This window comes from Patagioenas fasciata, chromosome Z, assembly GCF_037038585.1.
Source record: "Patagioenas fasciata isolate bPatFas1 chromosome Z, bPatFas1.hap1, whole genome shotgun sequence".
In the NCBI taxonomy this organism is placed as follows: Eukaryota; Metazoa; Chordata; class Aves; order Columbiformes; family Columbidae; genus Patagioenas; species Patagioenas fasciata.
The window spans coordinates 434,594-451,763 of NC_092560.1; the positions used below are offsets into that span (position 1 = coordinate 434,594).

At 56.1% G+C, this 17,170-nt stretch overlaps 1 protein-coding gene across 2 annotated transcripts in view; it reads left to right on the top strand.

Moving 5' to 3' along the window:
* The window catches only part of ZCCHC7 (zinc finger CCHC-type containing 7), a 122,466-nt gene that overhangs the window by 96,618 nt on the left and 8,678 nt on the right, over positions 1-17,170 (top strand). For both annotated transcript variants that reach the window (XM_065860697.2, XM_065860698.2), the window contains one exon: positions 16,816-16,911. In XM_065860697.2, the coding sequence (XP_065716769.1) occupies positions 16,816-16,911 (96 nt within the window). The remainder of the gene's footprint in view (positions 1-16,815; positions 16,912-17,170) is intronic.

The following is a 17,170-nucleotide window of genomic DNA, read 5'->3' on the forward strand; positions in this document are numbered from 1 at the left end:
CTTGTGAGATTAAGGCCCTCTACAGTTCTCATTTGTTCGGCTCAGTTTTGCGGTTTCCTAACAAACCAGAATGTTGGTGATGGGACCCCGGCAGCCGAGCCCTGGAGCGGGGTCTGGGCAGGCGGGCTGGGAGCACCCGTGTCCCCACGGGCAGCGCCATGGCCATGTCCCCACACCGTGTCCGTGTCCCCGCAGGCAGCGCCATGGCCGTGTCCCCACACCGTGTCCATGTCCCCACACCGTGTCCATGTCCCCACACCGTGTCTGTGTCCCCGCACCGGGGCCATGTCCGTGTCCCTGCACCATGTCCGTGTCCCCACGGGCAGCACCGTGTCCGTGTCCCCACACTGGGGCCGTGTCCGTGTCCCTGCAGCGGGGCCATGTCCCTGCGGGCAGCGCTGTGTCCCTCGCCAGGCCGGTGCGGTTCTGCTGCACCCACGGCCCCACCGAGGGACCGGGGCACACGGCGCAGTGTGCGTTGCCGTGAGCAGCCGCGTTTCCACCCAGCAGATGACATCACTGCAGAATACAGAGGAAATTTATTTCCAGCGCGTAGTGACCTGGGTTTTGCTCCAGGCGTGAGGCCGCGCGTGGTCCCCGTGCGTGACGGAGGGTAACGCAGACCCCGTGCGGGGCAACCAGAGGGTAACGCAGACCCCATACAGTGCAACCGGAGGGTAATGCAGACCCCACGTGGTGCACCCAGAGGGTAACACAGACCCTGTGTGGTGCACCTGGCAGGTAACGAAGACCCCGTATGGTGCACCCCGAGGGTAACACAGACCCCATACAGTGCACCCATAGGGTAACGCAGACCCTGTGTGGTGCACCTGAAGGGTAACGCAGACCCTGTGCTGTGCACCGTAGGGTAACACAGACCCTGTGTGGTGCACCTGAAGGGTAACGCAGACCCTGTGCTGTGCACCGTAGGGTAACACAGACCCCATGTGGTGCACCCATAGGGTAACGCAGACCCCGTGCGGTGCACCCCTAGGGTAACACAGACCCTGTGCGGTGCACCCCTAGGGTAACACAGACCCTGTGCGGTGCACCCCTAGGGTAACACAGACCCTGTGCGGTGCACCCCTAGGGTAACACAGACCCTGTGCGGTGCACTCCTAGGGTAACACAGACCCTGTGCGGTGCACCCCTAGGGTAACACAGACCCTGTGCGGTGCATCCCTAGGGTAACACAGACCCTGTGCGGTGCACCCGGGCACCCCGAGGACGCACACACGGCCGTCTCAGTATTTGGCACAAGAGGGGGTACGTGCTGGCTGCACAGACATTCAGAGGGACTCGTGGTGTGCAGAATGAGCATGGCCAGGCCAGCGCAGCAAGATGTGGATGCAATAATCAAATAGGAATTAATGTTGCAAGTGTTAGTGTCTTCTTCCTTGAACAGCTACAGTGTAATGGTATTCCGCCCCTGGAACGGGCAGAGCGCAGTTTTGTCTCCCTGGTCAGTTCTCAGCCCAGCCGCGCGTGTTGGGGCGCAGATCCTGCCCAGAGGGGGTGTTTATCTCGGCGGGGATTGCTCGTTTCCAGCAGCCCCTGCCCGTGCGCCGCGCTCCCCGGCCAAGATGGCCACCAACGGAGCTTCGGAGCCGTCACAATCTCTGGCCAGCAGAAGCTACCATTTGACATGCTTTTTGACAGTTTGTTAATCTTACTTTTAATCTACTTACATAAAAGAAGGTGAACCAGGAATTGGCTGTTTTGGCCTCTGTGCGTAAAAGACATGGAAGGACAATGCACCTTTTGTGTTTAAATTTTGCGCTCGGATTTCCTTGTATGCATTATTAAAATTCCTCGTGGCCTGACACTTTCATCCTGAAATGAAAACATAAGCAGCGTTGCTTAAAGTCAGCTTGTAGCCTCTAAGAGAAATGCGACTTTCAGAGGAGGAAATTTGAAGTCTGACTCTTGCAAAAAATCTTTAAGCTGGAGAGAGTGAGCAGTTGTTTTGCAGAGGAGCTCGGCGGGCGGGCGCGGTGCAGCCGCGTTCTCTGGCGCTGACCCGGCGCCGTGGCCGTGGCGGTGCCGTGGCTGTGGCAGTGCCGTGGCTGTGATGGTGCCGTGGTCATGGCGGTGCCGTGGCTGTGGCAGTGCCGTGGCTGTGACGGTGCCGTGGTCATGGTGGTGCCGTGGTTGTGGCAGTGCCGTGGCGGTGCCGTGGCTGTGGCAGTGCCGTGGCTGTGATGGTGCCGTGGTCATGGCGGTGCCGTGGTTGTGGCGGTGCCGTGGCCGTGGCAGTGCCGTGGCCGTGGCGGTGCCGTGGTTGTGGCGGTGTCGTCGTTGTGGTGGTGCCGTGGCCGTGGCGGGGCCGTGGTCGTGGCGGTGCCATGGCAGTGACCACAGCCGGGGCTGCCAGGCCTGCCCGACCGGCCTGCAGCGCACAGGACCTGCCTTCCTGTTCAGCATCCCAGCCTTGCACAGTTTCCCTCTGTGTGTTCTAAGGTGTTTCTGTTGACTCTGGTAAGAACACCACTTTGCGTGAGCAACCGGCGGTGTTTTCCGTGTTTCGGAAGCGCGGGCCTGGCGCTTGGCAGCCGCTCAGAGCGACTTTCACAGGGAAGCGGCACAAAAGCGCTGGGTGCGGGTTTGGAGTGAGGGTGGCTCTGCCCCCCAGGCTGTGGGGAACACGAGTGCCCGTGTGTGCCGGTGTCCCCACGCTGGCCCTGAGGACCGGAGCGGGTTTGGTGCCCAGGTTTGGGAGGGTCCCACGCTCTGGAAGGTGCGGGTTTGGTGCCCAGGTTTGTGAGGGTTCCACGCTCTGAAAGGTGCAGGTTTGGTGCCCGGGTTTGGTGCCCGGGTTTGGGAGGGTCCCACGCTCTGGCAGCTGCACCAGCCGCGTCGGGCCGGACAGCGGCCGGCAGGCGTTCTGGTGTAGCCATCTGGCGCGGTGCGTGGCCAGATGTGCCGTGTGCCATGTGCCGCGTGCCATGTGCCGCGTGCCGCGTGCCGTGTGCTGCGTGCCGTGTGCCGTGTGCCGTGTGCCGTGTGCCGCGTGCCGTGTACCGCGTGCCGCGTGCCGTGTGCCGCGTGCGGGTGGGTGCTGGGGCGTCCTGGCACATCTCCGTGCCCTGCGCGGCGTTCTGGAGACACCGTGCGTGTTCGAGCCGCTTCGAGCGCTGTCCAGAGGTCTCCTGCGTTTTATTTTACATTATCTTTATTTTCCCCCGTGGACTGTAGTTTGCCCTGCATGGTCGTTGTCTTTCAAGTTTCAGATATTTTGAGGCTATCAGAAACCTAATTTATTTATATTGCAATAAATCATATTTCACAGAAGACTGTATCCTTTCTGATACTTTTTTTTAGCAGAAAACAGAATCTGAGGCCCTGAAATAAGTGTAAGTTGGTAAGGACAAAGCACACGCGGTAGCTTTCAGTAGGAGTGTGGTAGGCAGAGTTCTCTCCCAGCTTTTACTGAAACTGTATTTTAAATATTACAGGAAAGAGAAGGAGCTTCACTGACTTTATCTGAACAGGGGCCGTTTAGGACGCTGGGTTCCGTTTGACACCCGTCCGGCTGCGGGTGCGGGCGGTGAGGAGCTGCGCGCCCGTTGGTTGGTTGGCGGGGGTTTGTCTGCGCGTCGTGCGGTGCCGCGTGTCCCGCACGGCCCGGCCCGGCTGTGCCGGTGCCGCTGCTGCGGGACGGGGCCCCCGGGGCCACCGTGTCCCTGCGGGCTGTGACCGTCACCCCGGGGCCACCATGTCCCTGCGGGCTGTGACCGTCACCCCGGGGCCACCGTGTCCCCGCAGGCTGTGACAGTCACCCTGGGGCCGCCATGTCTCTGTAGGCTGTGGTGTCACCCCAGGGCTGCTGTGTCCCCACGGGCTGTGACCGTCACCCCGGCGCTGCTGTGTCCCTGCAGGCTGTGGTGTCATCCCAGGCTGCTGTGTCCCTGAGGGCTGCGACCATCACCCCCAGGCCGCCATGTCCCTCCAGGCTGTGACTGTCACCCGGGGGCCGCTGTGTCCCCGCCGGCTGTGACCGTCACCCCAGGGCCGCCGTGTCCCTGCGGGCTGTGGTGTCGCCCTGGGGCCGCTGTGACCGTCACCGGCGCAGGGTGCGCAGGGCCCGTGGCGGCTCGGTCGCTGTCGTGCGGCGGGGCAGCCTGTCCGTCCGCTCCCTGCAGCGTCCGCCTCCCGGGAAACACAGCGACGTGTGCCCCTGACGGGGGCTGAAGTCTGACTGCACCTCCAGCAGAAGCTGCATTTTGGAGTTCTGGAGGCAGCCTGGGACGGGGGGAACGGAAAGCGTCCTGACCGAACCAGGTGGTCTCCGTTTCCCTGGTTTGGGGTCCCCGATGACCTGGGAGTGTCTGTCTCTGAGAGGGGCGTCCTTCGGAGGACCCCGACTGCAGTGGTGTTGCTGGAGCTGGAGGAGCGCTGTTTTCTGCACGATCAGCGCCTTTTGGGCTGCCTGCACTGGGGAAAAGGAGAGGAGCAGGGGCAGAAATCAGAACGGGGTGGAGATGGATGTGTTTAACACTCTGAATGCTCGAGCGCGTGGTGAGCGGGCCCCGCTGGCCGGGCAGCCGCGCGGTGCCGGCGGTGCCGGTGGTGCCGGCAGGACGGGCTGCGCGGAGCGGAGCAGAGCGCGGTCACCAGCACCGCGCCTGGGGTCCTGTGAGGCACAAACAGTGCTGGATAAGCAGATAATTACAGGGAAAACAGGACAGCCCTGGTGCGATTCGCTGCTGAAATGTCCCCATCACACACAGAACTGCGGTTCTTGTCAGGGGAAGGGTTAACGTGATCTTCAATGCTTACAGACTTCCTAAAAATTTTCACCTCTCTGTCCTTTAGTTTGAAAAGGTGAATTTATATGATCATTTAAATAATTTTTATTATTTCAAGTATTAACCATCTAAATAAGGAAAATAGAGTTTTCAAGATAGAATGGGTTTTCCAATGCATTTTATAAACAGGCTTTTATTTGAGAGGGAAAGGAAACAGAGTCGGTGCCCTTTTTCTGCAGTAAATTCCATGTATAAATATTCGTACTAGGGTCCCGATGTTCTTAAAAAGTTATTCCTCTGAACTTGATAAGCTGGTTTTTAGAACTTAGAGTCTGTTTAAAAATTCCGTAGGAAACCAAAAATTGTCTGTGATCTGTCAGACGTTTTAAAACATATAAAATTATACTTAGGTGTAGGTAACGTAAAATGTGTTTTAGTGCATTACTCTGTGGAAAGTGTAGAACAGGTAAGGTGTGTGTCTGCACGCGCGTGCTGCCGGGAGCGGCGTTTTGCCGGTGGGGCGGCCGCCGGTGCCCCGCGCGCTGCCGAGCTGGCGCTGCTGTCCCTGCCGGCGAGCGCCCGCGGCCGCGGTGCCGGGGATGGGGACGGCGCGGCCTCGGCGTCGCGCACGGGCTCGTCCTGCCCGCCAGCCGCGCCGGGAGCGGCCGGCAGATCAGGGCCTGCCGCGGTCGCTTCCTCGAGTTACGCTTGGTCGTGTCAGAGATCTTTGGATTAGGATTCCCTGGAAGCATTCACTGATTTAATTCTGAGAGGGTCCATCATGTCAGTAATATTAATACATCTTGTTAGGTCCTGTCATGTGAATAGAAAAGTTACTATGCCCATGACAGAATTACCCTGATTTTTATTTCAAATTTAGAAAAATCAGGCATAAAGGGAATTAAAGCGAAGCTCAGACCCGTGTGGAGTGAGGAGCAGTGCAGAGCCGTTTGCCGTCAGCGGGTACCGTTCTGCCGCGGTACTGGAGGGGCCTCTGAGCAGTGGGTGACGCACATGACCTACGGTGCCCGTGTGGCAAAGGACAAAGTCGCCCCTCTCAATATTTGGCTTCAGGGGAGTGAAGTCAGGCCTCGAGCTTTCCCTTACTTTTGATTGTTAAATTTGGGTTAAATTAACATTTGACAAATGTTCTCGACGGCCATGAGCAGGAGTGAAAGAGGCAGAAGCAGCTGCCCCCGGCAGCACCTCACACCGAAACAGCCCCGGCACCGGTGCCCGGCTGGGCTGCCCTGGGACCCCCGTGCACAGCCCGGCGAGCTCCTCCTGCCGGTCCCGCCTCGGTGCCCTGCGGCGCCGGCAGCTCTGCGGCAGCACTGCTGGTGTGCCGTGGCACTGCTGCTGCTGGTGGTGCTGCTGGGGGTGCCGCCAGCATGGCCCGGCGGTGGTGCTGCCTGGGGATGCTGCCTGGCCTGGCACGGCAGCACTGCTGCCCGGTGGTGTCGGCCGGTGATGCTGCCCGGTGTGTCGTGGCTGCTGGTGGTGCTGCTGGTGATGCTGCCGACCTGGCACAGCAGCGGTGCTGCCCAGTGATGCTGCACACGGTGGCACAGCCACAGACCTGCCCAGCGATGCTGCCCGGTGGTGCTGTCTGGCGATGCTGTGCACCATGGCACAGCTGCGGTGCTGCCCGGTGATGCTGCACTCTGTGGCACAGCCAATGCAGCCCGGTGATGCCACGCACCATGGCACAGCCAATGCTGCCCAGTGATGCTGCACTCTGTGGCACAGCCATGGTGCTGCCCGGTGATGCCGTGCACCATGGCACAACCAATGCAGGTGGTGACGCCGCACACCATGGCACAGCCAATGCAGCCCGGTGATGCTGCGCACCACGGCACAGCCAATGCAGGCGGTGACGCCGCGCACCATGGCACAGCCAATGCAGCCCGGTGACGCCGCGCACCATGGCACAGCCGCAGTGCTGCCCGGCGGTGCCGCGCTCTGCACGCTGTGGCACAGCGGTGCGCGGGCAGGGGCTGAGGCTCAGCAGAGACAGGAACACGCAGCACTTGTGGCACAGGTGCCATTTTTACAGTAGAACAGGTGACAAATTTGCAATAAATGGGCAGTCTGGGTTCACAGCGCCGAGTCCAAAACCTGCTGGTCTGCTCCCCCTGCCCTCGGGCCTGCAGTCCCTCTGCCTGCCGTCGCCCCTCGTCTTGCTGCACGCAGTGACTGTGTGTTGTTTGTTCACTGTGCAGTTGGCTCCGTCTGTGACCCCGGCGCTCAGCCGGCGCAGCGGGGATGCCGGTGCCTGGCGCACCGAGCGCCGGCCGGTTCCTGCACCCGAAATATCTCCTGCTTCGGAATCACTTGCGCTGGGTTTGCACGCGGTACCCGGTTTCTGTCGGACTCCTTTTGGTGGCAGATGAGACCCGGTCAAATAAACTCTGCCTTTCTGAGGACAGCGCGAGGGGGCAAAGAGGGAAAACAATAGGGAAAATGCTGGAATACTCAGAAGTTGGTCTGGAGAAGGCAGGTTTGATCAATGGGGTATTTACGTGATGTGAGAGAAGTCCGAAGTCTCTTGATCCATTTTTAGACACTGTGGACTACAGGGGAAGTCCCAAATCATTTTGAAGTAAAAACTTTGTGGAATTGAGACTCATTTAAAGAAACATATGCAAGAAGGACACAGAAAAGCTTTTGTTTGTTAGTGGCTGTATATATGGTCTCAGACATTCCCTCCAGGACATACTCTGCGTGAATGTCACTCCCTATAAAGCTAGGTAAAAATAACTATAGTATTACTAAATATATATTATACTCTTAAATGGAAAATACATGAAAAGATAATGAGGAAACCGACAGACATTAACATGCGCGGTTAAGGTGTTGGTGGTGTCAGTGAAGGAGGCTGTGGGTTGAGGGGCAGCTGCTGGGAAGCGTGAGGAGAAAAGCTTGGGTTTTCATTTGTTCAGAGCGCAGCCCAGACAGTGCTCGCGGACACACGGACACACGGACACACGGACACATGGACACACGGACACAGGGACACACGGACACATGGACACACGGACACAGGGACACACGGACACAGGGACACACGGACACACAGCCCTGCCGGTGTCCCGCAGCCCAGCCAGCGCTCGCAGACACACGGACACAGGGATACACAGATACACGGACACACAGCCCTGCCGGTGTCCCGCAGCCCAGACAGGGCTTGTGGCGGCAGATGGACACACAGACACACGGACACACACTCCGCTGGCATCCCGCAGCCCAGCCGGTGCTCGCAGCGGCAGATGGACGCACAGACACACGGACACACGGACACACAGCCCTGCCGGTGTCCCGCAGCCCAGCCAGCGCTCGTGGTGGTGGATGGACACACAGACACACGGACACACAGACACACGGACACACGGACACACAGCCCTGCCTGTGTCCCACAGCCCAGCCAAGGCTCATGGTGGCAGACGGACACACAGACACATGGACACACAGACACACGGACACACGGACACACAGCCCTGCCCGTGTCCCACAGCCCAGCCGAGGCTCGTGGCAGCAGACGGACACACGGACACACGGACACGGCCCTGCCGGTGTCCCGCAGCCCAGCCAGCACTCGCGGCGGCAGACGGACACACGGACACACGGACACACGGACACACGGACACACGCTCCGTGGGCCTCCCGCAGCCCAGCAGCACCAGCTCCTCTGTGTTCAGTTTCAGCTGCGATCCGGGGTGGCCTCGAAGGAACCGCCGGTGAGGAAGCTCCCCCAGGACCGTTCCTGCAGACGGGGCCGTTCCCCGTGCGGCGTGGGGGCTGGAGCGTGGTTGGGGATGGGTAAAGAGGGCAGGGGAGGGGAAGCTGTAAATCGTCTGGAATTACAGTAAAAATTAAAACCTGGGGGTTTGCGGGTGTCCCCGGGGTATTGGGCGGTAAATACAACCGCGGTTTGGTCCTGCCGGTGTGCGGGGCCGCGGTGTCGGTGCTCCGGTTGCGTGTGTGCGCGCACGCGTCCGACACGCAGCGGCGCGTGTGTCATGCGTGTCACGCGTGTCCCGCGCCCCGCCCGCCCCGGCCCTTTCTCCATCCTTGCACTAAGAGGTTCCTTTGTAAGCCAGGCCATTTGTCCATCATTGTCTGGGGTCCAAACAGAGGTAAAATACCCTGTCACCGATCCGGGGTGCGGTGAATGGCAGCTTCTCTCCGGACAATTGGCGGTGGTGCCGAGAAATATTCCTGAGAGGATTATTTAACCTTTCAATTTAGGGGGCACAAAGCCTGGCTGATTAATGAACTTTCTGATGGGCGCTGATAAGCGGATCTATTTCTTTATTTCCTCTAAAAGTGATTCCTTCTCCTGTCCCATATTACTATAATCTTAAACATAAAATGTGGCAAATAGATTAAAAAACAGCACTAAAGAGTTTATCTGGCTGGCAAACTGAAGGAGCTAAATTAAAATTGGTAATGAAAGCGGTGGCTGAGCCCTGTATATGGTTTTTAAATGCGCTGTGTATTTTGAAGAGACTTATTCTCCGGCTTGCCGGGTAATGACTGCTTTTGGTGCGCGGTCCGGGCTGGCTCCTGTTATCCCCCCAAAAAAATGAGTTGTGTTATCTGGATGACTGCAGACACATTCGCATCCCCTTCCTCACTGCATGGGCAGACAAGGTCGATAGCATTACAAGGTATTTGTGGCAGTGCTTGTTTCAGTTTTCAGAGCTGCCAGTTTTCAGCCAGATTTGAATTACAAAAGAAGAAGCTGGCATGAAAATTGAAAGGGTTTATCGGCTAGTCTGAAGCCTCATAGCACATTGCTTATTTATGCAGTCCATTTGCACCAGGAAATGTAAAAAGGAAATACATTTTAAAAATAAGGTCATAAAGACCCAGATATGTTTAAGATGGCAAATAAAATATAGATACCCATAATATCTTTCCAGGAAACGATTTCACTTAATGTTGCACATTACTTCGGAGGAGCATTTATGCCGCTGTCATAAATTTGTGCATTTGTGTCACTATATAGATAGTCTCTGGGGATTAAGAAGGAAGTGTTTGCTAACTTACTTTAAAATTAAAATAGAAGAGAGATAGGTTTGTAGTTTGAGAGCTACATCAGGAACAGTTGAAGTTTAATGCACCGTCCTATTTAAATAACATTTTGCATTCCTTGTAAAATTAGCCATGGGCGACTGGGCAGGTGCCACCACCCTGGAGGAAATTGGGACGCCTCTTAAACCATGAAGATTCCGAGGCGCGCGGGTCGTGTTGTTGTTATCCTCACTATCTCGCATGTATTCATTTGATTACGAACTCCAGATGTTTTTGTCCAGTCTTCAGAAAAGACTTTTTGAATTCATATTTTAGGGTTCTTTTCCCTGCTTGTAAGTGTATCAAAAGATTACATTCATTTCTTTTAAATCTGTGATACTGTACTTTTTGTCTCTTCCTGCAGCGTTTTCACACAGTCGATCGTAGGTGCTATTTGCATCTATTTAAAATGCATTATATAAATGTCTTATTTCTGTGGAAAATGACCGCTCCGCAGCGCTTGCGCTGCAGCCCGAGCAGCGCGAGTTCCTGCGCTGGGAAACGCTCCGCTTTGCCACGGCGTGCGGTAGATCAAATTATCTATTGAGTTATGATTTGATATGTACCATGTACTTAGAAAAAAAAAAAAAAGAACTTTAGTTAGATCACAGTTTTCTTGGTTATTTCGCTTTGTTTTGTTGGCACCCAGAAGGGTGGAAATGATGTTAAAAGCACTCTTAGTAAACTGAATTACAAGGTGTGATTTGGGGCAGGATGCTCAGGTCCAACCCGCACAGCTCCGGTGGAAGAGCAAGATTTTTAGATGACTGAAAACATAAAGAAATAAAATCTGGTAAAGAAATTATTCTGTTCATAATTGTTTGGAGTTTGGGGGGTTTAAAAGTAGAAACCTGAATTTGTGTGTTTCTCATTTATTAGCATGCATCAGGCTCAGTGTGTTTGTCATGAATTTTCATAAGGATTTTTACTACGTAGCATGTGTGGCTTAATGATGCAATCACCCGGTAGACTGGGACGGCTCCAAGGAGACGTTCCGGTCTGTTGTGTACATAATTCTGGATCCAGAAATCTGCCTAATTAAGGAATTACCCAATGGAATGCGAGTCTGTGGGGTGCATGACATGGTTAAAGAAAATAACAACAACAAAAACCCTTAGTATAATTACGATATTACATGATATCTTATATTGGCAATTTTGAATATAAAGGAATGATGCTAACCTGCCATTGTTTCGGCTGGCGTACAAGTACATTATGTTAATTTGTAAAGAGAAAATCAATGTATATTTCTCAGTGACAGCGCGGTCGTGACCGTGTCCCCGTCCAGCGGCAGCGCGGCGTGCGATGGTTCACCTGGTGACCACCAAAACAGGCGACACCACCAAAACAGGCGACACGTCCCGTTGTGCTCGCGGCCTCGTGCCGTGTGCCGCGCCAGGACCCCTGCTCGGGCCAGGGCCGTGTGCCGCGCCAGGACCCCTGCTCGGGCCAGGGCCGTGTGCCGCGCCAGGACCGTGTGCTGCACCAGGACCCCTGCTCGGGCCATGGCCGTGTGCCGCGCCAGGACCGTGTGCCGTGCCGGGACCGTGTGCCACACCAGGACCGTGTGCTGCACCAGGACCCCTGCTCAGGCCATGGCCGTGTGCCGCGCCAGGACCGTGTGCCGTGCCGGGACCGTGTGCCACACCAGGACCGTGTGCTGCACCAGGACCCCTGCTCGGGCCATGGCCGTGTGCCGCGCCAGGACCGTGTGCCGTGCTGGGACCGTGTGCTGCACCAGGACCGTGTGCCGCGCCAGGACCCCTGCTCGGGCCATGGCCGTGTGCCGCACCAGGACCGTGTGCTGCACCAGGACCATGTGCCGCTCGGGCCATGGCCGTGTGCCGCGCCAGGACCCTGCTCGGGCTGTGTCCGTGTCCTCCACCACGCTGCCTCCTCAGTTAATTCCGTATCTTCAGAGCGCAACAAGAAACAACAGCACAAACGAAGGGCCGGGTGAGGGGGAGCGCAGTTGGGTGCCAGCTCAGGTCGCTGTGTGGTTTGGAGGGAGCAGCCCCAGCCCTGCGCCGCACTGCTGGGTGTTTACACGGGTGTGCTCTTGTGTGCTGAAAGGGGTTTGCCCAAGCTGGTGTTGGGTGTGACCAAAAACCCGCAGCGGGGCCCCGGCGAGGCAGCGATGGACACCGGTGGACACTGATGGACACTGATGGTTGGTGGGGGTCACGACCTTTGTTTTGCCCAATTTTGGTTTGTCAGCACAGGGAACACCCTGGATGGTGCTGGGCTGCCGGGGTGGCCGCGGGCGCACACGGTGGCGGAAGGCGCCGCTCTGAGCCGGCGCTGTGCCGGTCAGGGCCGGCGTGCCCCAGGAGCGGCCAGCGGGTCACGCACTCCCTGTCACCAAACGTGCCGCTCTGTGTCACCAAACATTGCACTCTGTGTCACCAAACATTCCGCTCCGTGTCACCAAACATTCCGCTCCGTGTCACCAAACGTGCCGCTCCGTGTCACCAAACGTGCCGCTCTGTGTCACCTGCGCGGAGGTCACCGGCACTTGTCGGCGCGGGGGTCTCGCCTCTGCTCCTCTGTGCACGTCACATAACACGGGGAAGCAGAGAAACCTACGAAAATGGAGGCCGGGAGATTTTCCTTAATTAGTGAGATTTAGCCAGATTGCAGCTCCTAAGTAGTAATGAGCTCCGTAAAAGCGAGGCCGCGCTGGATCAAAGTCGGCGCAGATAAGGGGAGCTCAAGGTCACGGGGGGAGCTGCCCAGCAGCACCATTTGCATAAAAAATTACTGTCAGAAATGGGCCAGAGAGGCAGCCCTGGCATTTTGATCTCTTGGCCTTTGTCATGGAGATTCCTGTTGAGAAGGGAGGAAGGCCAGTGTCCCAGATAATGATTAACTGTTTTAATGGCATTCATTCATTCATTCCGCACTAACTACTCATGCAGAAAAAAGGGTTATGTAAAATGACATTAGAAGAAAAATCATTTGTAATCGTTGCATCAGGCTGCACTTTGAGGAGACATTAGAAGTAAATCCATGGCGTGGTAGGCTTATGCTTTATCTTCTGATATTTACTGAGTTTACTGGTGCATGAAAAGCTTTCAGCAAGAATAGCAGATGGGATGGACCTTTCATAGGTAATGCTATCTACCAGGTTATTACTTCTATATATTGATAGTGAAGTAATCTCCAAGATATCACCCTACAAATATAGATTATTTAAATGTTTGTAACAAAAAAAAACTATGACATAAAGAAGCTACATTCATGAATTGTTTATTTTGTACCCATATGGCTGAAGTCTTTAGATGCTCTTTTAAGCCTTAAATAATAAGAAAACAGAAGGTTTGTAGCATGCGGGTTTCGTTTTTGTTTGGCTTTGGAAAGCAGTGAAGTTATGCGGAGTTGTAATCTGACCTGCAAGTGTTCGGTTTAATTTCTTCCTGTAAACGTGACCTTTTCTGTGCACGAACAAAGGGAGGGGAGGGAGCCGGGGGCGCCGGCCGAGGGGCTCCGGCACCGCAGAGCGTCCCGGCGAGGCCGTGGCACGGTGCTGCTCTCCCGTGGCCGGCGCGTGGTGGGAGCAGCGGCAGTAGCAGTGTTAGCGCGGTGGCGGTAGCGGTGACAGTAGCAGTGTTAGCACGGTGATGGTAGTGGTGTTAGTGCAGTGCCAGTATTGGTGTTAGCGTGATGGCGGTAGCGGTGTTACCATGGTGGTGGTAGTGGTGGCGGTAGCAGTATTAGCACGGTGATGGTAACGGTGTTAGCACGATGGTGGTGATGGTGATGGTAGCGGTGTTAGTGTGGCGGCAGTAGTGATGGCAGTAACAGTGGCAGTAGCGGTGTTAGCACAGTGGCGGTAGCAGTGTTAGTGCGGTGACGGTAGTGGTGGTAGCGGTGGTAGTGCAGTGGCAGTAGCGGTGGTAGTGCGGTGGCGGTAGTGGTGTTAGCACGGTGACTGTAGCAGTGTTAGCACGGTAGCGGTAGCGGTGTTAGCACGGTAGCAGTGGCGGTGTTAGCATGGTGGCGGTAGCAGTGTTAGCACGGTAGCGGTAGCGGTGGTAGCAGCGGTGTTAGCACGGTAGCGGTGGCGGTAGCGGTGGCGGTAGCGGTGTTAGCACGGTAGCGGTAGTGGTGGCAGTAGCGGTGTTAGCACGGTAGCGGTAGTGGCGTCGGTAGTGATGTTAGCATGCTGGCGGTAGCAGTGGTAGCGGTGTTAACGCAGCCCCCGGCGGTGCAGCCGCGGGGTCACCGCGGCACGGCAGGCTCGGTGATGGGGCGGTCGGGTTCTCGCCGTCTCCCGCTGCGTTTGGCTTTGGCGCCGCCGGAGGCCGCGGAGAGCAGGGAGGAGCGGAGAGCACGCTCCATTTCCCATGAACGTCCACGCAGCCGCCTGCATCTCGCAAGCCCCATTCAGCACACACGGGACCTTGTTCATCCTCTCTGTAAAAGTAACAGTGCTCTCAACTCCGTGCAGATTTTAGTGGAGTTTCAATGAAGAACACTAACGATGGCCAAAATCGTGATTATTTACGCTGGAGGATGACCAGCAGATGAAGGTGTCAGACTCTTCATCATACGACATCTCGGACTGTAAGGATTGCGTCTCTGGAATAGAGCATGTGGTGTGTAACTGTCCTACGGTTACACCGCACCTTGCAAAGACCAGACAGTGCAGTCACGTCCTAACAGACTGACGGCGTGGTTCGTTTTGAGGCCCAGCCAAGGGAAGCCGGGCAGTGGCGCCGGTGGTCCTGGTGCGGTCCTGGCAGCGGTGTTGCCGGGGCTCTGGCCGCAGAGCCCCAGCGCACGGGTTTGGCTGCAGGACCGCTGGGTTCTGTGTCCCAGTGTGGAAAAACAGGTCAATATCGGTAAAATCTGCGTGGTGGGAGCGCAGGGGAAGGTGTCACTGCCACGATCCATTTCTGCTTCTTAGGAGCCGTGTCCAAAGTGGAGCTGATTTCTGGGGCCATTCCTCATGCTGAAAACTGACTAGAATACAAACAATTGATCCAATAAATTAAACCCACAAATTCTTGTCAAGGGGATTATACAAATATTCGCATTTTGTTTGGTTTTTCTTTGCCTGTTCTATGTATTTATGCTAAACATAATCTGGTTTAGTGAGTCACTTACTTACCTGAAGAGCTCTCGCTGTAGGGCATGGATGAGAAATACACAAATTACCGTATAGGTGGTGGGTTTTTCCTTTCCCTGTTTCCCAGCCTTTTGTCACAGGTCGCTGTTGGACGCGTCGCTCTCCTTCAGCCTCACGGTGAGAGAATGGGAACGGGAACGTGAATCTGAAACACGTTTAACCCAGGGCTGAGGAGCTTCAACCTGGGGGGACCCAGCAAGTGTGACCGGGTTCACAGGACAGCACGGGAAGGTTGCTGCTGCTCAGTTGTGGTACGAGCGCAGCTGAAGGTCCGGCGGGGCTGTGCAGGAGAACACTATGACTATAACAGGAGAACACCGCGGCTATAACAGAGAACACCGCGACTGTAACAGGAGAGCACTGCAACTATAACAGGAAAACACCGCGGCTATAACAGGAGAACACTGCAGCTAAAACAGAGAACACCGCAACTATAACAGAGAACACCATGGCTATAGCAGGAGAACACCACGGCTATAACAGAGAACACTGCGACTGTAACAGGAGAACACTGCGGCTATAGCAGGAGAACACTGCGGCTATAGCAGGAGAACACTGCGGCTATAACAGAAAACACCGCGGCTATAACAGGAGAACACCATGGCTATAACAGAGAACACCATGGCTATAGCAGGAGAACACCATGACTATAACAGAGAACACCGCAGCTATAACAGAGAACACTGCGGCTATAGCACAGAACACCACGACTATAACAGGAGAACACTGCAGCTGTAACAGGAGAACACCGCAGCTATAACAAACAGAGAACTCCGCGACTATAGCACAGAACACCGCGACTGTAACAGAACACTGCGACTATAACAGGAGAACACCGTGGCTATAACAGGAGAACACCGTGACTGTAACAGGAGAACACTGCGCCTGTAGCAGGAGAACACCATGGCTGTAACGGAGAACACCATAACTATAGCACAGAACACCGCGGCTATAGCGGTACAAGATGACAATGCGGGTTTGAAGGACGAGCTGTTCCTGTAATGAGCTGTACGAAGCAGTTGTAATTTCTGTGACTCCCAGGCCACTGCTCTGTGCTCTGTGAGCGGCAGGGAGCAGGGAGCGTGTGCGATGCTGCGGCGATGCGGTCACTCTTTGCCGTGGTGCTTTGTCACCAGAGCTCGTGCAGCCGCTGTTGGTTCCTGTGCCTCCCTGCGGCTGCTGCTCGCAGACGAGTGTGCCGGAGTGTGAAAAGGGAAGGAACACACATGTTTGCCTGTTCGCTTGGCAGTGCCAGGCGAGGGACAGGAACCGATGGACCCGCTGAGTAACACACCTGCGCCTGCCCCGCGCGGCCCCGCAGCCGCTGCGCCCGGTTCCGCGGGTCCTGCGGGAGACCGACCTGTGCCGGGGGTCGGGGGTTCTCCGCTGGTGCTGGTGGGAAGGGCTGGGAACGCGGGTGGAGGCCCCTGCCTCGTCGGTCTCTGCCGGGTGGCTCTGAGCAGCGCAGAGGTGCCTCTGCGGCTGGGGGTGCAGCGTCTGGTGGCCCCGCCCCTGCTGGGGGATGATGGAGCACCTGCGAGGGGCCGGAGAAAGCAGGAGCAGGGAGAGACACATCAGCAGGCTGTTTGGTCGTATTCGGAGCTGAAATAGCACGGCCAAGTGGAGCAGATACTGGGGATGCCTCTTCCCACCTCATTTGTGATGCTCATGTTGAACCTTGCTCTGCAAAATTACAGTAATATGACACACTTGCTTCTTTTTCAAACTTAATATTCCAACAGCACACAGGAACGTATTGATTTAAGCATAATAAAATTATATTTTTGTAATTTTAATTTATTTTTAATTCAGCGTTCGGAATACTGCCAGGCCTAATTCTTGCCTATTTCCGTCTTTCAGACAAAGCCAGGGCCGATCAAGGCGGCCGCTGCCCACGCCAAGCGCTCGGCCTCCGTGTACTGCTACAACTGCTCCCAGGAAGGACATTTCGGATACGTAAGTCTCGGCGTCTCAGCTCGGTGTTGGTGCATCCGTGGGGTGGAGGTTCGTCTGTGCCGCGGTGCGCGGCTGGGGGACAGGGCTGGCGGAGCCAGCTGACGCTGCACAAAGGGCCGCTCTAATGGAGTGCTGGTGGCTGCGCGGCGCCGCTGCAGCCGGTGCGGGCCAGCGTACGCGGTGATCTCACTGGTGTGATGTAAGGATACAGAGGAGAAGTTACTATCTCTCCTTGGCAGGTTTATTGACTTGGTTTTTA